At 42.9% G+C, this 23,888-nt stretch overlaps 1 protein-coding gene across 2 annotated transcripts in view; it reads right to left on the bottom strand.

The window, feature by feature from the left end:
* LOC139374952 (aarF domain containing kinase 1) overlaps positions 1-23,888 on the bottom strand; it is a 161,190-nt gene that overhangs the window by 50,484 nt on the left and 86,818 nt on the right. For both annotated transcript variants that reach the window (XM_071116226.1, XM_071116225.1), the window contains exons 5-7: positions 5,180-5,338; positions 4,745-4,903; positions 4,312-4,428 (exon numbers count right to left, since the gene is read on the bottom strand). In XM_071116226.1, the coding sequence (XP_070972327.1) occupies positions 4,312-4,428; positions 4,745-4,903; positions 5,180-5,338 (435 nt within the window). The remainder of the gene's footprint in view (positions 1-4,311; positions 4,429-4,744; positions 4,904-5,179; positions 5,339-23,888) is intronic.

Below are 23,888 nucleotides of genomic sequence, written 5' to 3'. Positions count from 1 at the left end.
ACCTCTCATGGGTTCTCGCCCCAACCCTTTACCAATGGGTTCTAGATCCAACCCCTAAATCTGCACCCAGCCTCTTGCCCAGTCCCTACTCCAGACCCTACTATTCTTCTTCATATCATTGGAGAATGTGGCTGACAGCAATAGTGTTTATGTCATAGTAATAATGAGTGTGTCATCAGGCATAGAGTCACCATACACACTCATCACTCACGGTCTACACACTACGAGAGAGAGAGAGAATTAAATGGAGACATTAATCATACTGATCTTTCACACTGACGGTATCCCTGGGCCTCCTACATACACTCTGGGGCACATTAGAACACAACATAACTGGTGTGTGTGTGTGTGTGTGTGTGGGATCAGTATGATTCATGCCTGGGAGTCTGTATCTTCTTTGTATGTGTGTGTTGATGATCAGTCGAATAATATTTGTGTAATCTATGCTCTCAATCATACTCTCTCCTTCCCTATCTGGCTTTTATTGATCAAACTATAAAGAGCTGGAAGTAGATACAGTCTGATAAGTGTGAGTCAATGAGCACCACTTCAGAGTTACGGGTATCTCTCCAGATGCATGCATATATGTGCGCGCACAAACGCACACGTGTGCACACACACACACACACACGCACACACACGTGCGCACACACGCACACACACACACACGATCGCTGACAGCTGTGTGACTAACAGTATTCATAAGTGCATCAATAACAACAGTAACGTGTCTGAGTGTCTGCCAGATGGAGCACAGCATCACAGCAGGCTTGCAGGCAGGCAGAATCACTCCTCAGTCCTCACCCCTTAGGAGGGCGGGGTTCTTCTATCCATGTCGGGACCTAAAATCCCCACAAGGATAGTAAAACAAGGAAAATTCTCCCTCATTTAGGGTTAGGGTAAGTGTTAGGTTAAATAAGATTTTGAATAGAAATACATTTTTAGGTCCCCTTGATGAAAGAATAACAAAATGTGTGTGTCTGCATTCGTGTGTGTGTGCGCTTTTGCCTGCGTGTGTGTGTGCATGCCTGCACGAGTGTGTAACGGCTCCAGGGGGCCAAAGCTGGGGGCCAAAGCTGATAGAATATTACTAGTGTAACACAGACTTACACACAGAGAAATTATAGCTTGATCCATTACCGCTATGTCCGCCCATTGACTTGCCCAAACCTCTGACCTACTAGGATATGCATGCTAGATGCGCGGGTTGACTCATAACCCGGGCGGGTTCAGGGTCATGAAATATTGGGAAGTGATGTCACGGGCTGGTAGAATAAAGAGGAAGAAATACCTTAAAAAAAAATCCATAAACGTATCATTGTTGTGCGTAAGCCTATCTTTTAGGGTCTAACTGTGCACGTGCCAAATAGCCTACCCCCCTATCGCAAATACTTTTTGGAATGGGCAAGAAAAATGGCATTGTCAATCCTCTGAGAGTAAAAAAAAAAAGGTACTAAGTTCAATTGAATTCAATAAGAGAAAAGCTTTTAAACGGAGCTGAAGGGAGGGCCAGAAAAGTAGCCCCATGTTTGGGAAAGACTTGGTGAAGTAATAAAAAAAAAAGGATGATAGCAGTGCCGGCTGTGTTACGCGTGATGATGGTGAGGCGCTATACAAATTAGACCGTCACAAGATGGGGACTAGAAGAGGCCTATGGCACGTCAAGGGATCTGCGGCCTACTGTTCCTGATGGGTTAAATGGAAACGGAAATCTGGACACTGACAGAAGGTCTATAACCTCACACACAGCCTCAATATTAACTCCTGAAAAATTAAGCATTTCTTGCATCTTTAGAAAACGAGAATGCGCAGGAAGATACCGTCTTGTAAAGGTGCCACCTTCATCAGCATCCTAAAAGTTGATAGTATTTCAAACCACATAAAATTGTGACTCGTTTCAGGAAACTAGGCGCATGTCGCACGTACCTACGTCACAGGAGAGCCGTTTGAACGTTAAATAATAATAATTTATTATGCTAGCCATGTATACAAACGGGTAAGGTACCCGAGACCTGAAAATAGCTGTGCAATACAGGTGTGCCAATCTTGTAGCGTCATACCCAAGAAGACTCGAGGCTGTAATCGCTGCAAAAGGTGCTTCATCCAAGTACTGAGTAAAGTGTCTGAATACTTATGTAAATGTGATATTTAAAAACCTGATTTGTCATTATTAGAAATTGTGTGTAGATTGATGAGGGAAATAAAGAGTGTAATCCATTTTAGAATAAGGCTGTAACATAACAAAATGTGGAAAAAGTGAAGGTGTCACCATCTCTGCTCTCTCTCTCTCTCTATTCTTTCGCTCTACTGTGTCTCTCCTCCTTGCAATTTCTTACCCTGTTTTCACTCGTCTCTCCCTCTCTCTTTTCTCCCCCTTTCCCCCTCCCCCTCGCTCCCATCCTCTCTGTTGCTGTAAAGCAAGGCATGAAATTAACTGTTATGAAGAGTAATGGCTTATTTTGAGGCTGTAGGTGCAGCACTGAAATATACATCTGAAATCCTGTGTGCATATGGGTGTGTGAGTGCAAGTGTTTGTGTTTGTGTGTGTCCATGTTTCGAGGGCACATTGAGGCGTGATTGATTGGATACATAAAGAGTAAGCAAAACGTTTCATTTTAATAGAGATGTATGAAACTAATCAGCAGATCATCAGCCAAATAATCAGCATGTGTGAACTGGAATGGAGCTTTAACCCTGTCCACACACACCCGGAAAACACACCCACACACCCGGAAAACACACCCACACACCCGGAAAACACACCCACACACCCGGAAAACACACCCGGAAACACACACCCGGAAACACACACCCGGAAACACCCACAGCGGAACATGATGTTGCAATGTAATATACTGGCAGGGCTCTATGCTGACTTTTTTTTTTTACAAGGAGCACGTGTGCGCCAAATAAATTTAGGTGCACAATATTTTAGGTAGTAAAGCTTGAATCCTTAAATTTTTCTAGGCACACTGGTGCTCTCAAGTTAACATTCCAGGTCGCACAGCAAAATATTTACGCGCATCTGCGATTATAATGGTTGCACTCTAAAGCCCTGACTGGCAGCCGTGGCTTGGGTGAGCAGAGGGCAGCAGTCATGTACACGTCTCCTCTTTTCCTGTCTCTTTCTTCCTCTGTCTCTCATTCTTTCCCAGACATTTAAAAAAGACAAAGAGTGGGGAGAGGAAGAGAACGACCTAAAGAGAGACGGAAAGAAAGAGACGGAAGAAAGAGAGAGCAAGAGAGAGATGGAAAGAAATATAATTATTGTTTCCTATCAGGAAGACATCACACAGTAACAGAAAAACAATAAGAGCAGAACGGCAATCTCCCAGCCAAATACCTCAGTGATAACGCACACTTTATTATCAATCAATAAACCATTAGTGTCTCTCTGCTGATTCTGTCAAGAGCCCACACAAGCCACATCCCTGACACACACACACACACACGCACTGGTGCGTATAAGCATATGCATAACGATCAACACAAACAGACAGGGGTCAACACACACGTTAACAGATGACAAAAGTGCACGCACAAACCCTCCGAAGTGCATCCCCCCCCCCAACACACACACACACACACACACACACACACGCCTGACTGTACGGTATTTATCAAACCAGTCTCCTATGATTCCAACCACGCCTCCCCAGTATTAGCCAGCTCTCCACAGACTCCCATGGCTTTTGTGTTCCACCATTGTGCCTAGGTGTAATGATCGGTATCGCACCCCTGCCAATATGTGCTGCCCAGGCCTGAATGCAGCCGGCAGCCGAGTTAAACAGTACTCCGTCAGACACGGAGCCCCTGCCACGACAATAGGCGGCAAACGAGAATAAATGTAATCCATCTGCAGAGAACAGTCTTTTATATGAAAAAGAGATTTCTTTAATTCCCTCTTCATCTGGTGATGGGGGGGTAGAGGGTGGGAGGGAGGAAGAAAAGGATGGCGGTATAAGACGTCAGCCTAGGAAGCTTCATTTGTTCTCCCTCTCTCTGCACTGTTTCTTTCTCTGAAGTAGTTTGACAACGTTATGCATTGACGATAGTAAATAGTCAAGCCTGGCCTTTTACTGTGGGCCTCACTCACGTTCCCAAAATGAGGACGAAAATGCAGGGAAATACACAGAAGTGAGGATTAGCTCACGATATGGCTCATATTCGATATGCACCAAACAGAAGAAAACAGACAAACAGGGAGGGACTACATGGATTTGCCCAATAACAAATGCTCATTTTCGCTGTTCGTCCCCTAAAAAAATGCTGCTCCGGTGTGACTTAATGAATGCAGCCATGGTGTCGTACCTCATTGACGTTGATGCTGTGTCTCCTCATATAGTCTCTGTCGTTGACCTGGCCTCCCTCGGCAAAGTCCATGGTCAGAATCCGCCTGGTAGACAGGTCCCAGTGGATCTTAGGTACCTGAGAGAGGGAGAGGGATGGAAGAAGGGAGGATGTTTCACAATTGCATGACAACATGAACGCAACGATTAGAAGAGTTGCTATTGTTTTCCTCCACACCTCCCCAAAACACACAAACATCATATCTCTCTGCGAACATTCACTATCACACTGATCGATAGTAGCTGCTCTTAATCAATCATGCTCTCTGGACAGTTACACCAAGCCACATTCAACCGAAGCTAAAAGAAGAATAGGGAAATAGACAGTAGACAAATAGACGACAAGGAAAAATATACTGTATACTCCAGCAGAGTAACAACGTGTGTGTGTGTACCTTGAGCCAGGGGAAGTGTGCGAGCATGACCGCCACCTTCTCAGCGTTGCGTCCCTCGTTGAGAAAGTCCAGCTCTACAGGCATGTTCTTCTTAGCCTCCTCCACCAGCCACATGAAGGCAAAGTCTGGGAACAGCCAGTGGACGATGTTCAGCAGGACCTAGAGGGGGAACACGCATGTACGCACGGCACATATATATGCACAGAGACATGCACGCATGCATACACAAATACACACGGGAGACAGAGAGACAGAGAGACAGAAAGAGAGAGAGAGACAGAGAGAGAGACAAAGAGACACAGAGACAAAGAGACAGAGAGAAAACAGAGAGAGAGACAGGGAGACCGAGAGAAAGACATTATGGAGAGACCATTGATGAGGTAATATGTCAGAAGATACGTCGACAGTTATTGAACACAGACAAACAGGCTTTACCTCCATGACCACGATGTCCTTGGAGCTCTGTGTCTGGACCTTGGGGTGTTGGACCTTCACAGCCACCGTCCTACCATCATGCAACACTGCCTTGTGGACCTGGGCCAGCGACGCCGCGCCCTGGGGTTTCACGTCGAAGGAGATGAACAGATCAGAGAGCTGAGGGAGGGAGAGAGAGAGATAGTTAGAGAGGAGCAGCACCCCCGGGATGTGTGTTTTTGTGTGCATGCATCCATCTGTGTGTGTGTATGCGTGTCTGTGTGCACGTATGTTTGTGTGTGTGTTGTGTATAGTTGAGCCCCTTATCAATCAGTGAGTCAGGGCTTTTCTGCATGACTGGCCTTTTCTAATGGAGCCGCAGGAACAACAGCCACCAGGCTGTGTTACAGGCTGTATCCCTCTCCCCCCACTTCTTATGGGCAAGAAATACAATGACATCTCTCTACAATTCTGTTCCATCCGCCTCTCTCACACAAGGCTGGCCTACTGACTTCATGACTATCCCGCACTTTTTTTCTCCCTCTCTCTCCACCTGTCAATTCAACTTAAGTCAAAGGGTTTTATTGGAATGGGAAACATATGTTTAAACAATAAATAGAAGTAAAACAAACAAACAATCTGAAATGAACAGTGAATCCCGCTCTCTCTAAAATGGTGGCCCACTGAAAGTCAAGGAGGAGCCAAGGTGAGCCTCTGCCAAACTCTCTGGCCCCTCTAGGTATGTATGGAACAGGACCGTAGACAGACAGACAGACAGAGAGCAAACATGGGCACAGTTTCACCAAGCTGCACTGTCAATGACACCCAGCCCACATCACACCCAGCCTTCACTCATCGAGCCCTTCACATCAAAGACAGCACACTGGGCACTGCAGAAAAAAAACACAGCGCAATGACCCCAAACTACAGACGCATACATACAGTACATCATGCGAGCAGACACACACCACACACACACGAATACACAAACAGCACCAATACCTTGTGACATCCAGTGAGAGTTGGATGATATATTACAAGTCTAGAGGTGTGTTGGTGTTGGGCTGGCTATCTGGGATTCTGCCCTGTGTGCCAGTCATCACAGGTGTGTGTATGTGTGTGTCAGTCAGGATGGCGACAGGAGTGGACACAGCCAGCCAAACAGGCGGTGAGCGGGCATAAAACAGGCAGCGGAGCGGGCAGAGACAGACACGGGCGAGAGGCCAGGGTCTGTTTCTGCCCTGCGGTGCCAGGTGAGCTGTGCCACCTGTGCCAGATGACAGGTGGCAATGCCAGGGAAAAAAAGTGGACACTCCTGGCACGCCTGAGTCCGACGAGTCACCTTCTCCCATACAGATGGGGGAAACCCATCCATATACACGACCGTTCAAATGTCTGGAGTCACTTAGAAATCTGCTCGTTTTTGAAAGAAAAGCACATTTTGTGACCATTAACATAACCTAAAAGTGATCTGAAACAGAAACCTCACAAGTCATCAACTGGCAGCTTCATTAAATACAGTGAGGGAAAAAAGTATTTGATCCCCTGCTGATTTTGTACGTTTGCCCACTGACAGAGAAATTATCAGTCTATAATTTTAATAGTAGGTTTATTTGAACAGTGAGAGACAGAATACCAACAACAAAAATGTCTGGCTCCCACATGTCTTTCATACAGGTAACGAGCTGAGATTAAGAACACACTCTTAAAGGGAGTGCTCCTAATCTCATCTTGTTACCTGTATAAAAGACACCTGTCCACAGAAGCAATCAATCAGATTCCAAACTCTCCACCATGGCCAAGACCAAAGAGCTCACCAAGGATGTCAGGGACAAGATTGTAGACTTACACAAGGCTGGAATGGGCTATAAGACCATCACCAAGCAGCTTGGTGAGAAGGTGACAACAGTTGGTGCGATTGTTCGCAAATGGAAGAAACACAAAATAACTGTCAATCTCCCTCGGCCTGGGGCTCCATGCAAGATGGAGTTGCAATGATCATGAGAACAGTGAGGAATCAGCCCAGAACTACACGGGAGGATCTTGTCAATGATCTCAAGGCAGCTGGGACCATAGTCACCAGGAAAACCATTGGTAACACACTTCGCCGTGAAGGACTGAAATCCTGCAGCGCCCGCAAGGTTCCCCTGCTCAAGAAAGCACATATACATGCCCGTCTGAAGTTTGCCAATGAACATCTGAATGATTCAGAGGACAACTGGATGAAAGTGTTGTGGTCAGATGAGACCAAACTGGAGCTATTTGGCATCAACTTAACTCGCCGTGTTTGGAAGAGAAGAAATACTGCCTATGACCCCAAGAACACCATCCCCAACGTCAAACATGGAGGTGGAAACATTATGCTTTGGGGGTCTTTTCTGCTAAGGGGACAGGACAACTTCACCGCATTAAAGGGTCGATGGATGGGGCCATGTACCGTCAAATCTTGGGTGAGAACCTCCTTCCCTCAGCCAGGGCATCGAAAATGGTCTCAACGTCAACAGTGACTCTGGGATGTTGGCCTTCTAGGCAGATTTGCAAAGAAAAAGCCATATCTCAGACTGGCCAGTAAAAATAAAAGATTAAGGTGGGCAAAATAACCCAGACACTCGACAGATTTGAAAAAATAAAGTGTTATAGACAGACAAATCTAAGTTTGAGGTGTTTGGATCACAAAGAAGAACATTCGTGAGACGCAGAAAAAATGAAAAGATGCCGGAGAAGTGCTTGACGCCATCTGTTAAGCATGGTGGAGGCAATGTGATGGTCTGGGGGTGCTTTGGTGCTGGTAAAGTGGGAGATTTGTACAGGGTAAAAGGGATTTTGAAGTAGGTAGATTATCACTCCATTTTGCAACGCCGTGCCATACCCTGTGGACGGCGCTTAATTGGAACCAATTTCCTCCTACAACAGGACAATGACCCAAAGCACAGCTCCAAACTATGCAATAACTATTTAGGAAAGAAGCAGTCAGCTGGTATTCTGTCTATAATGGAGTGGCCAGCATGGTAACTGGATCTCAACCCTATTGAGCTATTGTGGGAGCAGCTTGACCGTAAGAAGTGCCCATCAAGCCAATCAAACTTGTGGGAGGTGCTTCAGGAAGCATGGGGTGAAATCTCTTCAGATTACCTCAACAAATTGACAACAGAATGCCGAAGGTCTGCAGGCTATAACTGCTGCAAATGGAGGATTCTTTGACGAAAGGACACAATTATAATTTCAATTAAAAATCATTATTTATAACCTTGTCAACATTTCCTACTCATGTATGTTTTCATGGAAAACAAGGACATTTCTAAGTGACCCCAACCTTTTGAAAGGTAGTTTACAATAACACACACACACACACACACACACACACACACACACACACACACACAAGACTTGAGGTCTACAATTCTTGGCCGATTTTGGCTGATTTATTTTGATTTTCCCATGATGTCAAGCAAAGAGGCACTGAGTTTGAAGGTAGGCATTGAAATACATCCACAGGTACACCTCCAGTTGATGCAAATTATGTCAATTAGCCTATCAGAAGCTTATAAAGCCATGACATTTTCTGGAATTTTCCAAGCTGTTTAAAGGCACAGTCAACTTAGTGTATGTATACTTCTGACCCACTGGAACTGTGATACAGTGAATTATAAGTGAAATAATCTGTCTGTAAACAATTGTTGGAAAAATGTATTGTGCCATGCACAAAGTAGATGTCTTGACCGACTTGCCAAAACTATAGTTTGTTAACAAGAAATTTGTGGAGTGGTTGTGTTTAAATGACTTCAAATGTACCTTCTGAGCTGCTTAACTGCAGTTGGGGAAAACCCATGACTAAACACAACCAATAGAAAGTGCGCGCGCACACACACTCCACAGGAATTTGGCACACACGTGGAAACACATGGCTAGAACAAAGGACGAGCGCACACAGTACTGCTCCAGTACATGGATAAGAGCTAGGCTATATACCACAACTATTTATCAGGCATCTGGTAGCCTAACACTCCTTCCCTCGGGTAGCCGAGCCCATAATTATATTATAAATCTATCTTCCAATAACAGTACTGATCTTTCCTCAAGTCTAGTAATGGGTATTCCCTCCTTCATTAATATCACTGATCACCAAACTGGGGGTTACCTGCTCTCCTCCTCATTTCCCTCTCTTCCCCTCTCCCTTCCTCCTCCCTCCCTCCCTTCCCTCAGCTGCAGTAGCAGTTGGATCAGTAATTAGCGAAGGGGTTGCGAAGGTTAAGCAGCGACAGTCCTCTGGGACCGGACTCATTACAGTATGCATACAGCCTGCCTGCCTGCGTGTCACATTAAATACACTCCCCACTGAGGCACTCTATTGTGCTGTAATAGCCTGTGTGATAGCCTGTTAACATAACAAGGTGTCACAGGCAATATGCTCCCCCACCACAACACAGCTATAGGCCTAATGATGGTGGGTGGGATAGTGTGGTAATGTAACAAGGTGTCACAGGCAATATGCTTCCCCACACAAAACGATTTATGGTTGGTGGTGTATTCACATGTAATATGCTCCCCCCAGGAACAACACTGTATTGTAATAGTTTATAGTATCATACTAGTAAAGGATACTTATTCAGTAAGGTGGCATATGCAATATGGTCACAACATATACAGGTGTACCATCTTAAATCACTCTGTTGTCGCAAAGAATTTCCCTGCAACTGCAAACTTGTCGTGTGTTCAAGGTTTTAAAAAGGCTTCTAAAGTTCGCAAGTGCCACTTTATGATTTCAGATGATTTCAAACGAAAACGGCATCAACCTCTACAAAAAATGTAAATGTTTAATAATCCACGTAATAATTAACATGTCCTGTTGCAGCAGGATGATTCTCCTGCTTTGAGAAACTGGTCAAATTAGGAGAAAACATCTGTATGCTGCGTGCATCACAATGACTGGGACAGTTGACACATAGGAATATGTCACGTGTCGCATTCAAATGATAAGAAACCTACAAAAATATGTAATCTATCTATAAAGACCACAGCAATGTCAATGTCTCTCTCGATTCTTTTCTCCTTTTTCCGCAGCATCCCCCACGCCTGTCTGCATAGCTGACCCGGCCTGTCCTTTTATGAAATTATCGGATAATCTGCGTGTTTTTCGCGGCTGCCCTGCGGCGGGCGGCAGACAGCAGAGCAGTTTATCTAAAATCTCAGATGACTGGGAAGGCAGATCTGCGGGGCGGCTGCGATTGGCCAGATAACGCCCGCCTGATCCCTGACCCTAACCCTCCGACCGATGGCCAATGGGAAGGCCGCCGGCGGCCATGACTGTTAGCGACGCGATATCATCTCAATCAGACCGAGAAATTAAACAATAGAGAGAAGGGAGGAGAAGGCGGATGTGAGGGAGGGTAAGAGAGAGGTAGAGAGCAGGCCTAGAGATGCATCTCTAGAGAAAGAGGCTTTGGGTCAAGACCCATAACACATACCCGAAGACCAATACAATCATTCAGCAACACAAAACACAGTAGGCCAGTCCCACACATGCCAACCACACAACCATCATGTCTTTAAAAGCACTTCACTGACTTCACACTCTGCAGTAAATGAAATGTCCATTATCTGTAGAAGCTGCTGTCCTGCTGGGTTATAAATATGGATGCCTGAAGGTGAAGAGCTGTATCTGTTTAAGGTGTCTATACGTCTGAGTGTTCCCTCTTACACCACAGGCTCTCCCCTCTCCTCCTCTTCCTTCAACAGCTTCCTCGCTCGCTCTTCTCTCTCTCTCTCTCTCTCCCCGTATCTCTCTTTGTCTCCCTCTCCCCTCTATAAGCGGCTGAATTACCCTCTGTAGGCGGATTGAACATTAACATTTTTATAGTAAAGTGTAGTTTCAATTATTATTTAAAAAAAATTCTCCCCCCTATTGGCAAAACTGTCTTTTTCCCCTTTCAGTGCCACATTACTGTGGACCTCTTTTTGAAATTGGTGATGTTATCTTAATCATTGAAATAGAACAATTCTAGTGTTCTACATGAAGCAGGCTGCTGTTGCTCTCTTCCACTGGAAATTGTTTTTGGTTTTCCGATGCTATGCATTTAAATGGACACATGGCCAAATCTAATAATTCCAAATTGGGGGGGGGGAAATAAAATAAATAAATAAAATCACTTTATTCATTCTCAAGGCTAGAGCAAGGAAAAAAATATGGAATTAGATTTTTTTAAATAAATAATAGTGTGCACTGGTGTTGCTTATTAAGAAGTCGGCCTAGCTGATAATGTGTGTCCGTTTAATTAAATTGCAGTTAGTACGGTAAACATTGTTACTCTAGTTTCAACCAATCCAATTATTCTAATAACTAGCTGTGAATGACATCATCATTCAGAGACTGAAAGACATTTCTGAGAGGAGAGAGGCTATACCGACATGACTGGTGCCCAAATTGATGACGTAATTCGCGCAGCTGAGGGTCGTGTGGAGACGAATGGATGAGTCCTTCCTAGCTAGTTAGCTGGCAACAGCATGGCACTAGTTAAAAGGTATATACATTTTTTTTATTTCAATGGGAGAGGAAGAAATAACTTGAAGTGTTGGTCACCATCTGGATATCACCGTGACATGCCAATTAGTTAGGGATCGGCATCTTTTTATATACCTTTTAACTAGCGCCATGCTGTTGCCAGCTAACTAGCTGGGAAGGACTCATCCATCACAGGTTTAAGGGAAACAACAAAATGTCGGTACATAGGTGTCTTATATCGGATGAAAGCTTAAATTCTTGTTAGTATAACTGCACTGTCCAATTAACAGTAGCTATAACTGCAAAAAAAGCCATGCTATTGTTTGAGAGCTCCTAACAAAACACTTTTTTCACAGTGATAGGTTTGATAAATTCACCTCTGAAGGTGAAATGTGTTCTTACATTCTGAAATCTTGCTCTGATTTATCGTTCCAGAGATAACATGAAGTGTCGTTTTGTTAGATAAAATCATTTTTCATATCCTAAAAAGGTCCATATAGCATGCACGATTGATTTTGTATTTCCACTTGCTCAATTTGCAAAGAAAGGAATCTGAAAATCTCACCCTAAACGTTGTTGTTTCAACCAGTCAAATCGCGTTCGTATGTATTCATCAGAGATCTTAAAACGTAACGCGACTTCACTATATCATTAGGGGTGTAGTATATCCTATAGAACACCATATTTGGTCAGAGAGCGACGCATTCATGGCACGCCGATGACACGGCGTTCTTCACTTGAACGGCTAACTTTGTCAAATAAGCATCAAATCGGGGTCAAACAAAGCTAGCTAGATAGCCAATGAGCTGGGCTTATTGGGAGTATCCGGAAACCATGTATCTGCCGTAAAATGTAGCTACTAACCTTGTACGACAGCATGCCTTTTCATTTTGGACAAAAATTATACGAATATTCAGTTATGAAAACTGGTTGTTTTGCAAATGTTGAACTTAAAATATGGCTACTAATACTGGAGAAGCTAAATCAAAGTCCAAGTATACAGATTTGACGATTTTTTTTGCAGACAAATGTAATATGAATGCAAATGTCTCCTTCACGATTTGCCCAAATGTACCTGAGTGACTTCAAGCTAAATGTCATATTTCAAGTTATCTGTCTGAAACTTTGCACACACTGCTGCCATCTTGTGGACACCATCGGAATTACAACCAGAGTGATGGCTGGAACAGGACCTTTCTGCTGCATTTCAAAGGTGGTGTTAGAGAAAAAAAAGTTGTTTTTCTTTGTATTTACTTCTACCAGATCTATTTTGTTATATTCTCCTACATTCAATTCACATTTCCACAAACTTCAAAGTTTTTCCTTTCAAATGGTACCAAGAATATGCATATCCTTGCTTCAGGTCCTGAGCTACAGTCAATTAGATTTGGGTATATCATTTAGGTGAAAATTTAAACGTTACAACAAGCCAGTGCAACGGTGTTGTATTGAGATGCTTGCCGACATGAGTTGCTTCCCACCGGGCAACAGTTGCTGTATCAAGTCGCCGGTGGTAGTTAACAAGTCCAATTTGTTCCATCCCACTTCATTTGATTTGGAGTAGGATAGGAGCCTACATGAGAAATAGCTTGTAATAGTGGTAATAACCATCGGGATGTCACTGTGATACAGCAGAACGTTAAATTACACAATTGGGAGAGTTTGCACTGCAAGCTGGCAACATGGGGCACAGTGATCCTCGCTCTCTCTTGATAAGCACTGCTGTCCAGCATTAAGGAGAAGTAGCTAGATAGTGTATCCAATATCAGGCCAGGGTGACCGCTAAAGTACAAATATTGTAAAAATGTACAATTACTTAAACGGAATGATTCTGAACACTCTTCCAAGTCCCAACTTCGGCACACAAGAATAAACTAGCTAGATGGGAATGGCTCATCAGGACGACTGATTGGCTGAACCAAATCCGTTCGTCTCCGCTCGACTCTCAGCTGCGCGACACGTGCGGCCTATAGGGAGTTAACCCAATAACGTCACCTTGAAAAGCAGAACCATTTTACTGACTGGGTTTGAAAATGAAAGTGTTTGAAAACGAGGTCAGGTCAACCTCAAATTGCACATCTCTGTCACCGTAACCTTCCCTTTCGGTTCTTCTATTTTTTTTCCCTCCCTCCTTCCTCTCTGCAGGTGGCCAGTGTAACCACAGGCCTGGGAGAAAGAATGACAGACTGTTCTGCAGCTCCAGCCTTTTTATCCGGGACCTTTCGGCTCAGAGGATAAAACGGGGACAAAAGCACTTAGCTGCCGGCCTCGCTATCTCCTGTACTGACATTATACAGTACAGGGGTCTCTCTCTCTCTTCCATCCACATCCTTCTCTTTCTCTCTCCCTCTCTCCTTCCCCCACTATCTTCATTTCCTCTCTTCTCCCTCGCTCTCATGCTGCGCCTTATCTGAAGGAAATCTTTGGACCATGGACCCTGCAGAGCACAAATCCCAGAGGGGGGTCGTGTTGACCCCTAGGCACCTGCTGAGATCAAGCCTCAGGGTTACAGCCTACCATGACACCACACACACACACACACACACACACACACACACACACACACACACACACACACACAATGCAGAAACGCATTTATGAATTCATAAGCACAAGTACACACACTGAAGGATACACAGTGCCTTCAGAGAGTATTCACACAGATTTTGTTGTTGTGTTACAAAGTGGGATTAGAATGGATTAAAAAAATGTTTTAATTTTTTTTAATCGACGATCTACACAACATCCTCATGTCAAATTTTTGATTAGAGTATTCAAATCCCTGAGTCAATACAATCACCTTTGGCAGCGATTACAGCTGTGAGTCTTGGTAAGTATCTAAGAGCTTTGCACACCTGGATTGGAAAATATTTGCCCATTATTATTTTTTTAATTCAAGCTCTCAAGTTGGTTGTTGATCATTGCTAGACAGCCAATTTCAAATATTGCCGTAGATGAAAGTCAAAACTCAGCCAGTCATTCAATTTCATCTTGGTAAGTAACTCGAGTATATATTGAAATGTTTAGGTTATTGTCCTGCTGAAAGGTGGATTTTTCTTCCAGTGTCTGTTGGAAGGCAAATTGAACCAGGTTTTCCCTCTTTGCCTGTGCTTAGCTGTATTCCTTTTCTTTCTATCCTGAAAAACTTGCAAAAGACAAGCATACCCAGAACATGATTCAGCCACCAGTATGCTTGAAAATATTAAGAGTAGCACTGAGAGATGTAATGTGTTGGATTTGCCTCAAACATAATGCTTTTTATTCAGGATTATTCTTTGACACATTTTTTGCAATATTATACTGAATCAAAATATAAATTCAAAATCTTCAAAGATTTTACTGAGTTACCGTTCATAAGTGAATCAGTGACTTTAAATAAAATTAATTAGGCCCTGATCTATGGATTTCACATGACTGGGCACTGGTGCAGCCAAGGCCTGGAAGGCCCACCCATGAGTTGCTGAGGGTGGGCACCCACTTGGCAGCCAGGCCCAGCCAATCAGAATGAGTTTTTCCACAAAAAAGGGCTTTATTACCGACAGAAATACCTCATCAGCAACTCCTTCAGACGATCCCACAGGTGAAGGTCAAAAACACATACAAATACATTAGCACCACGTTTAGACCAAAACAATTTATTTCCCCTTTATTTAACCAGGTAGGCTAGCTGAGAACAAGTTCTAATTTGCAACTGCGACTTGGCCAAGATAAAGCATAGCAGTGTGAACAGACAACACAGAGTTACACATGGAGTAAACAATTAACAAGTCAATAACACAGTAGAAAAAAAGAGAGTCTATATACATTGTGTGCAAAAGGCATGAGGTAGGCGAATAATTACAGTTTTGCAGATTAACACTGGAGTGATAAATGATCAGATGGTCATGTACAGGTAGAGATATTGGTGTGCAAAAGAGCAGAAAAGTAAATAAATAAAAACAGTATTGGGATGAGGTAGGTAAAATTGGGTGGGCTATTTACCGATAGACTATGTACAGCTGCAGCGATCGGTTAGCTGAGATAAGTCTCCAATTAATGTACAGTCCGAATACAGAAAATGCTAACACATAGTTTGTGTATGTGTGAGTGTGACCTTACTAGCCTGTGTACTAGGCTTGGGCAGTATACCGTATATACCATATACCGGGGTACTTGGAAATAGCCACGGAATGTAGCTACTTTTTTTTGTTACACTTAAGTAAATACCTGCAGTCAACTTGTATAACACTTTAGGAGATAAAGCAGTACACACACACACAGCATGCATAAACACAGGTACACAACAACGTTAAACACCTGTCACCTGGAACATTTTCTTCCTCTCTGAACACAACGACTCGATCTGATCCTGTTTTGTACTCTCTAGTAGGTCAACCCTGTCAAATTACATCCCTAAATCATCATAATGTATAGGAGAAGAACAGTTTTTTTTTTGCTTTGGTAGAGGAGAGGGATTAGAATGACTCCGAATTTGATCCAGAATCCAGATACTCTTGGATGGTATTTCTGGAGGCAGCAACATGGCGCCCAGCTCTAAGGAAGTAAGGAAGGTCTCTCTCCATCTTATGCGGGCAGGGAGAGACTACAGAGTATACGAGTGGCCAGAGCTATGATGACTGGTCAAAGACGAGTCCTATCCTACCAGCCTGCTGCTCCACTAGCCCCAGGCCATGCACACACACGCACACACACGCCAGCTGTGATCCAAAGTGACATTTGAACAGGAAAATTCTTTAGGAGCAAGCGTTTCATCTGGGCATGTTTAAACAGGCAAATTAACTTCGATCTCTGCCCTCCAGGCTATGGACCCATTACATGTTTTCTCTGGCTCTCCCTCCATCCTGGACATAAGTTTTTTTTATAAGTACACATTTTTCCTAGGATTGCGGTTTGAATTTTCGTTTGTAGAGGAGGTTCCACATTAAAACAGATTGTGTTCATATCACACACGTTACATTAATTGAATATACATCTATAAAACCTTTTAATGCTTTTAACGCTGCAAATAAACCCGGATATGTAGACTACTTAATATGAGTTATTTTGGGAGTGCAGGTCTGGCTACTATATGTGGGTGAAGGACAGGTTTGGGCCAGAGGAGAGGCTGGGTCAGCGTCCCAAATGGCACCCTATTCCCCATGGGCCCTGGTAAAAAAAAAAGTGCACTAAAATAGGGAACAGCCTGCCATTTGGGACTCATCCCGAAATGATTGTTCCAGCTTTAACAGGGGCCTGTGAGTAGCTCTTTAGTGGGTCTGCTGATAGTACATCTATCAGACAGAGAGCTCTCAGGGAAACGTATTACTAAAGCTATACACCTACCTGCCGGGGGGACAACAGGAGCAGAAAATGATGTTTCCATTCCATGCCCTGGGATTGGACACGTTTGGAATATCACACACACACAACAATTTTGGCACTTGGCACACATAAAGGAATACATTAGCACGGTGTTGTGACATGATGTACAGTCCGAATACAGGAAATGCCAACACAGTTTGTGTATGTGTGCATGTGACGTTACTAGTCTGTGTACCACATATACAGGGGGACTTGGAAATAGCCACAGAATGGTTTTCCAATACAGTCAAACTGTTTTTTCTTCTTCTATAAGTAAATACCTGCAGTCAACATGTGCAATACGTTAGGAGATAACGTATTTCACTGGTCACCTTTTTCAATATGAAGCTTAGCGGTAGTCCTCAGTCACGTTGTTTAGTTTACAACGACGAGAGAACGGAGCCTTGTGAGTCACTCACTCGCTGTTGTGCAGCATGCACCAGGTGATCTAGTAACCGTATGGAATTAACAACTAAATGTTTGCCAGCTAGACATCTTATAACTATCATGTTAACTGTCTGAAATGTGCCAAATGCTCTGCAGTTGTTCATTTGGTTTGCTAGCTCAGTAGCTAGCTAGCTAATTGGTAGGCTTCTCTCAAAATCAATCTTCCCTTGTAACAGCAGAAAATCCCCTACTGGATTAAGAGACATGCTGTATAAAATCCTTTGAGGCTCACTTGGTAGAGCAAGTGAGCCAGGTTTGAGGGTGCCATTTGCTATGGGATTTTTCATATACTTGTTATCATTGCTAACATTTGTGACTGGTTTCAGGAAACTAGGCATATATCGCACGTCACTACTTCACAGGAGAGCCATTTGAACAAAAGCTTTAAAAAAAATAATATGCATAGCACGTTGTGACATCGGCTGATGTAAAAAGGGCTTCAGAAATACATTTTATTGATTGATGTCACTGCAAAAACTGTTGATAGACCTACACTACCGTTCAAAAGTTTGGGGTCACTGAAATTTCCTTGTTTTTGAAAGAAAAGCCAATTTTTTGTACGTTAAAATAACATCAAATTGACCAGAAATACAGTGTAGATATTGTTAATGTTGTAAATGACTATCGTAGCTCGAAACAGCAGATTTTTTTATGGATTATCTACATAGGCGTACAGAGGCCCATTGTCAGCAACCATCACTCCTGTGTTCCAATGGATTAGCTAACACAATGTGCCAAGTTTATCATCATTTTAGAAGGCTAATTGATCATTAGAAAACCCTTTTGCAATTATGTTAGCACAGCTGAAAACTGTTGTTCTGATTAAAGAAGCAATAAAACTGGCCTTCAGACGAGTTGAGTATCTGGAGCATCAGCATTTGTGGGTTCGATTACAGGCTCAAAATGGCCAGAAACAAATAACTTCCTTCTGAAACTCATCAGTCCATTCTTGTTCTGAGAAGTGAAGGCTATTCCATGCGAGACATTGCCAAGAAACTGAAGACCTCGTACAATGCTGTGTACTACTCCCATCACAGAACAGCACAAACTGGCCCGAACCAGAATAGAAAGAGTGGGAGGCCACGGTGCACAACTGAGCAAGAGGACAAGTACATTAGAGTGTCTAGTTTGAGAAACAGACACCTCACAAGTCCTCAACTGGCACCTTCATTAAATAGTACCTGCAAAACACCAGTCTCAACGTCAACAGTGAAGAGGCGACTCCGGGATGCTGGCCTTCTAGGCAAAATTCATCTGTCCAGTGTGTGTTCTTTTGTAGCTCCAAGTCTACTTTTATCCAATGTAACATTTTAAAAAATAATAATAATTTCAGATTTAGCTACATAAGACCGAATCGGGCCAGTGGGTCACATTTGGATTACAGAGGCTCAGTGGGGTTTGAAAATAGCTCCCCTTGTGTTCGGTGACGGTATTACTGGATATCCCAGGATGGCATAAGGTCAGTATGAAGGTATGACAATCTGGATACTTCCCAAGCCTACTGTGTACTGTATTGTACCAACACACTCAACAGTCACCAATTCACACCACACGAACATTATATACCAAAGCAATCTGTTTTCCCTACGGCATCGTCGGTTGCAATCATTGGAAGTTAAATAAGGCCTAGCAGTGTCGACACATCCAAGCAGTGGAATATTTCTCTTATAGTGGCCTGACTGCTGTAGCCTGGTGGCTTCGTCACTTTAGCATGGCCGATAGAGGTAATGACTAGTTTTAGCAACAAAACACATAGACAAAACAGCACAACCAAACAGCAGAGTGTGTCTCGCAGCCACTGATGCAATGTCCTGTTCGCTGCTGCTGACACTAATAGTGGTGAACATTGTTGCTTCTTTCACAAGGTGTAATTAAAAAAACGCTGTAATTTTATTTCTCTCTCTTCCTTTCTTTCTCATTCTCGTCGGCATTTACAGATGAGCGGAGTACCAGCCCACTTTGGGAACGGATGCTACATGAGCTGGAGTCTCTCTCTCGATCTGTCAGGACGTGTTTTAAAGGGGATACGAAATCCGATTCTAAGGGGTAATGAAAGGGTGTATGTTGTAATTTAGAAACTTCCGGATGAAATTGCAGTGCTGTACAGAACACACAGCAGGCAGACAATCAGTTATTCTTTCACTCTATGAGAGGCAGAGATCCATGCCGGGTGTATGTTATGCAGATAGCCATCTAAGAACAATGTCTTTGATTGGTAAACAATGTCTTTGATTGGTAGAATTTGAACACACATTCCTGTTAAATATACTGTGATGTTGAATGAGTATCATCACACTGAATAAAGCACTGTGAGGTCTCTAGCATATAGTAAGAACCCTACATTCATTCATAAATTATTCAACCAACTATAAAATAATGAATAACAGTCAATGTACAACATACAATTGTGTGTTGCATACGCCATAAGTCGAATGATAAATGTAGCATTTTTATCACTTTAAAACGTTGAAGGGTGAATGTAGTCTTCAGAGTCACCTTTAACCTCCATATTCCTCTGGGCCTCAGTGGAACACCCTTCAAGCTAAAGAGCAATCATTCTGACCGCAACATTGTAACAGTAATTGATACATTTCATATACGCTATGGCAAAAATAATAATTTGGTTGTGTTTATGAAGGCCTTGGGTAACAAAAAACAATTTTGTATTTCATTTCCAATAAACTAATGAAAATGCTATTGCGTTATGATACATGATATGTATAAACAAAACACGTCAAAAATTCAAGTGTTCAATAAATGTTATTTGTGGAGTGTCTTTGTTACAACTATGAAACAGTAACAGCTTATTTTTATAACGACAAAATAAATGTAAAAAAAAATACTCCAACCACCAAGCCAGTGAGAAGACCCGCGGTCAAATGAGGCCAAGTGGCCTTGATAAACAGGGAAACTCGGAGAAAAAGCAATAAAAGCCTTAAAATGAATGCAAGTCATCAGTTGGATATAATTGAGCTGTTATCCTTGTCCTAACAGTTGACACACTTTGATATACAGCATTGTGTCTGGTGACATTGCTCCCCATGCCAATGTAAGGTTCCACAAGCCTCATCACCACATTCTCCGACACTTGCGCCTACTGCCCGATGTGGATATTTTCCCAGATACTAAAAGTCGTTCAGCATGTACAATTACCCACGCTCTCCCTGTGTAGCCGACTCCAAGTATACCAGAGTAGACAGACAAGAACGCTTAGATTGGGTGAACTGATATAGGGTACCCTACCATTTTAAGATTAGAACTAGGATTAGAATGGATCAATAGAATGGCCCGCCCCTGTTCTTCGTTCACAATTGGTGATTACATAATTATGCATCGTTCGCTTCCCCTAGCTCATCAACTCACCCCTTCTCCCCATCATACTTTCCTTCATTTATTTTATCTGCTATGTGTGTGAAATTAGTTTCGGTGTAGTTTAGGTTCAGTTTTCGGGTGATTATGAGCTGGGCACTGCACTTTCAACTTTCTGAAGTAGAGGTCGGCAGATTATGATTTTTCAACTCTGATACCGATTATTGGAGGACCAAAAAAAGCCGATACCGGTTAAATCGGCCAATTTCTTTAAATGTATTTGTAATAATGACAAATACAACAATACTGAATGAACACTTATTTTAACTTAATATAATACATCAATAAAAATCAATTTAGCCTCAAATAAATAATGAAACATGTTCAATTTGGTTTAAATAATGCAAAAACAAAGTGTTGGAGAAGAAAGTAAAAGTGCAATATGTGCCATGTAAAAAAGCTAACGTTTAAGTTCCTTGCTCAGAACATGAGAACATATGAAAGCTGGTGGTTCCTTATAACATTAGACTTCAATAAGAGGTTTTAGGTTGTAGTTAATATAGTAATTATAGGACTATTTCTCTCTATACCATTTGTATTCCATATACCTTTGACTATTGGATGTTCTTATAGGTGCGCACCCCGCTAACTAGCTAGCCATTTCACATCGGTTACACCAGCCTAATCTCGGGAGTTGATAGGCTTGAAGTCATAAACAGCGCAATGCTTGAAGCAGAGCGAAGAGCTGCTTAAAAAAAAAATAATAATCGGTGTCCAAAAATACTGATTTTCGATTGTTATGAAAACTTGAAATCGGCCCTAATTAAATCAGCCATTCCGATTAATCGGTCGACCTCTAGTCTGAAGAATGAGCGGAGCAGGCCCTACTGTTGGGCGGGGCAACGAGGAAAATCATTCAAGAAAATGACATGACTAAAACTGATTATAACCCTAGTTCTGTTTGGCAGTATTATATAGCCTTAATTAGGAAAAGTCAAGGACGGGGGGAGGCATGACTTAAAAAATGTCAGAGTAATAAAAAAAATGAAATTATGAGCAGTCAAAAATGGCCGCTTTAGCGGTTTTCGTGTTAAGCCGGAAGGCAGAGACAGTGGCAGAGAGGGATGGCAGACAGAGAGAGGAGTCCGAGTCCCAGGCCCCACCATACATCATGATCACAGACCTGTCAAAACTTACTGGGACCAGTAATGATCGCTACTAGCGCCACTCCACTCTGACCTAAAACTCCATTCACAACTTCTATTGTCTGACCTGCTTAGGAAGTTAAGACAAGACCATCAGGTCCATCAGAACAATAATGGTGGATGGTTGCTCTCGGAGGCATTTGGGTTCAAATAAATCAATAACTAACAATATTGGTTCATTCAAAACAGTGACCTACTGTCAAGATATCATGCTGAACATTTAAACATTGTGAACAATGAACATGTAAAAGCAAAAAGCAAAAAGGTCTTCAGAAAATGAGACAGTGCAGTCCTAGACACCGTAGACCAGGGGTGAGCAAACATTTGGCTCCAGGGCCACATCGGAATTTTGAAATTCAACAGAGGGCCACATATGTTTGTTGTTTTTAATTTCTACATACTACAATTTCTCCAGCCCACTGGCCGTAGCTTGCCCAGCCCTGCCGTGAACTATACAGTGCATTCGGAAAGTAATCAGACCCCTTGACTTTTCCACATTTTGTTACATTAGAGCCTTATTCTAAAACGTATTAAACTGTTTTTTTCCCTTATCAATCTACACACAATACCCAATAATGACAAAGCGAAAACAGGTTTTTAGACATTTTAGCAAGAAATACCTTGTTTACGTAGGTATTCAGACCCTTTGCTATGAGACACGAAATTGAGCTCAGGTGCATCCTTTTTCCATGGATCATCCTTGAGATGTTTCTACAACTTGATTGAGGTTCACCTGTGGTAAATTCAATTGATTGGATATGATGTGGAAAGGCACACACTTGTCTATACAAGGTCCTACAGTTGACAGTGCATGTCAGAGCAAAAACCAAGCCATGAGGTCACCAGAATTGTCTGTAGCGCTCCGAGAAAGGATTGTTTCGAGGCACAGATCTGAGGAAGGGTACAAAAACATTTCTGCAGCATTGAAGGTCCCTAAGAACACAGTGGCCTGAATAATTCTGGCCGTCTGGCCAAACTTAGCAATCGGGGGAGAAGGGTTTTGGTCAGGGAGGTGACCAAGAACCTGATGGTCACTCTGACAGAGTTCTTCAGTGGAGATGGGAGAACCTTCCAGAAGGACAACCATCTCTACAGCACTCCACCAATCATTTATGGTAGAGTGGTCAGACAGAAGCCACTCCTCAGTAAAAAACACGACAGCTCGCTTGGAGTTTGCCAAAAGGCACCTAAAGGACTCTCAGACCATGAGAAACAAGATTATCTGGTCTGATGAAACAAAGATTGAACTCTTTGGCCTGAACGCCAAGCGTCACACCTGGAGGAAACCTGGCACCATCCCTATGGTGAAGCATGGTGGTGGCAGCATCATGCTGTGGGAATGTTTTTCAGCAGCAGAAACTGGGATATTAGTCAGGATTGAGGGAAAGATGAACACAGCAAAGAGAGAGACCCTTGATGAAAACCTGCTCAAGAGCACTCAGGATCTCAGACTGGGGTGAAGGTTCACCATCCAATAGAACAACGATCCTAAACTCACAGCCAATACAACGCAGGAGTGGCTTCGGGACAAGTCTATGAATTTTCTTGAGTGGCACAGCCAGAGCCCGGAGCCAGAGACCTGAAAATAGATGTGCAGCGACGCTCCCCATCCAACCTGACAGAGCTTGAGGGGATCTGCAGAGAAGAATGGGAGAAACTCCCTAAATACAGGTGTGCCAAGCATGTAGCGTTATACCCAAGAAGACTAAAGAATGTAGTCACTGCCAAAGGTGCTTCAACAAAGTACAGAGTAAAGGGCCTGAAAACTTATGTAAATGTGATTTCAGTTTATTTGTAATAAATTAAAATTTGTAATGCATTTGCAGAAATGTCCAAAAACCTTGCTTTGTCATTATGGGGTATTGTGTGTAGATTGATGAGAGGGAAAAAACTATTTAAACCATTTTAAAATATGGCTATAACATAACAA

The sequence above is a fragment of the Oncorhynchus clarkii genome, chromosome 19 (assembly GCF_045791955.1).
Source record: "Oncorhynchus clarkii lewisi isolate Uvic-CL-2024 chromosome 19, UVic_Ocla_1.0, whole genome shotgun sequence".
NCBI lineage: Eukaryota > Metazoa > Chordata > Actinopteri > Salmoniformes > Salmonidae > Oncorhynchus > Oncorhynchus clarkii.
This window is presented reverse-complemented; position numbering and strand designations above follow the sequence as displayed.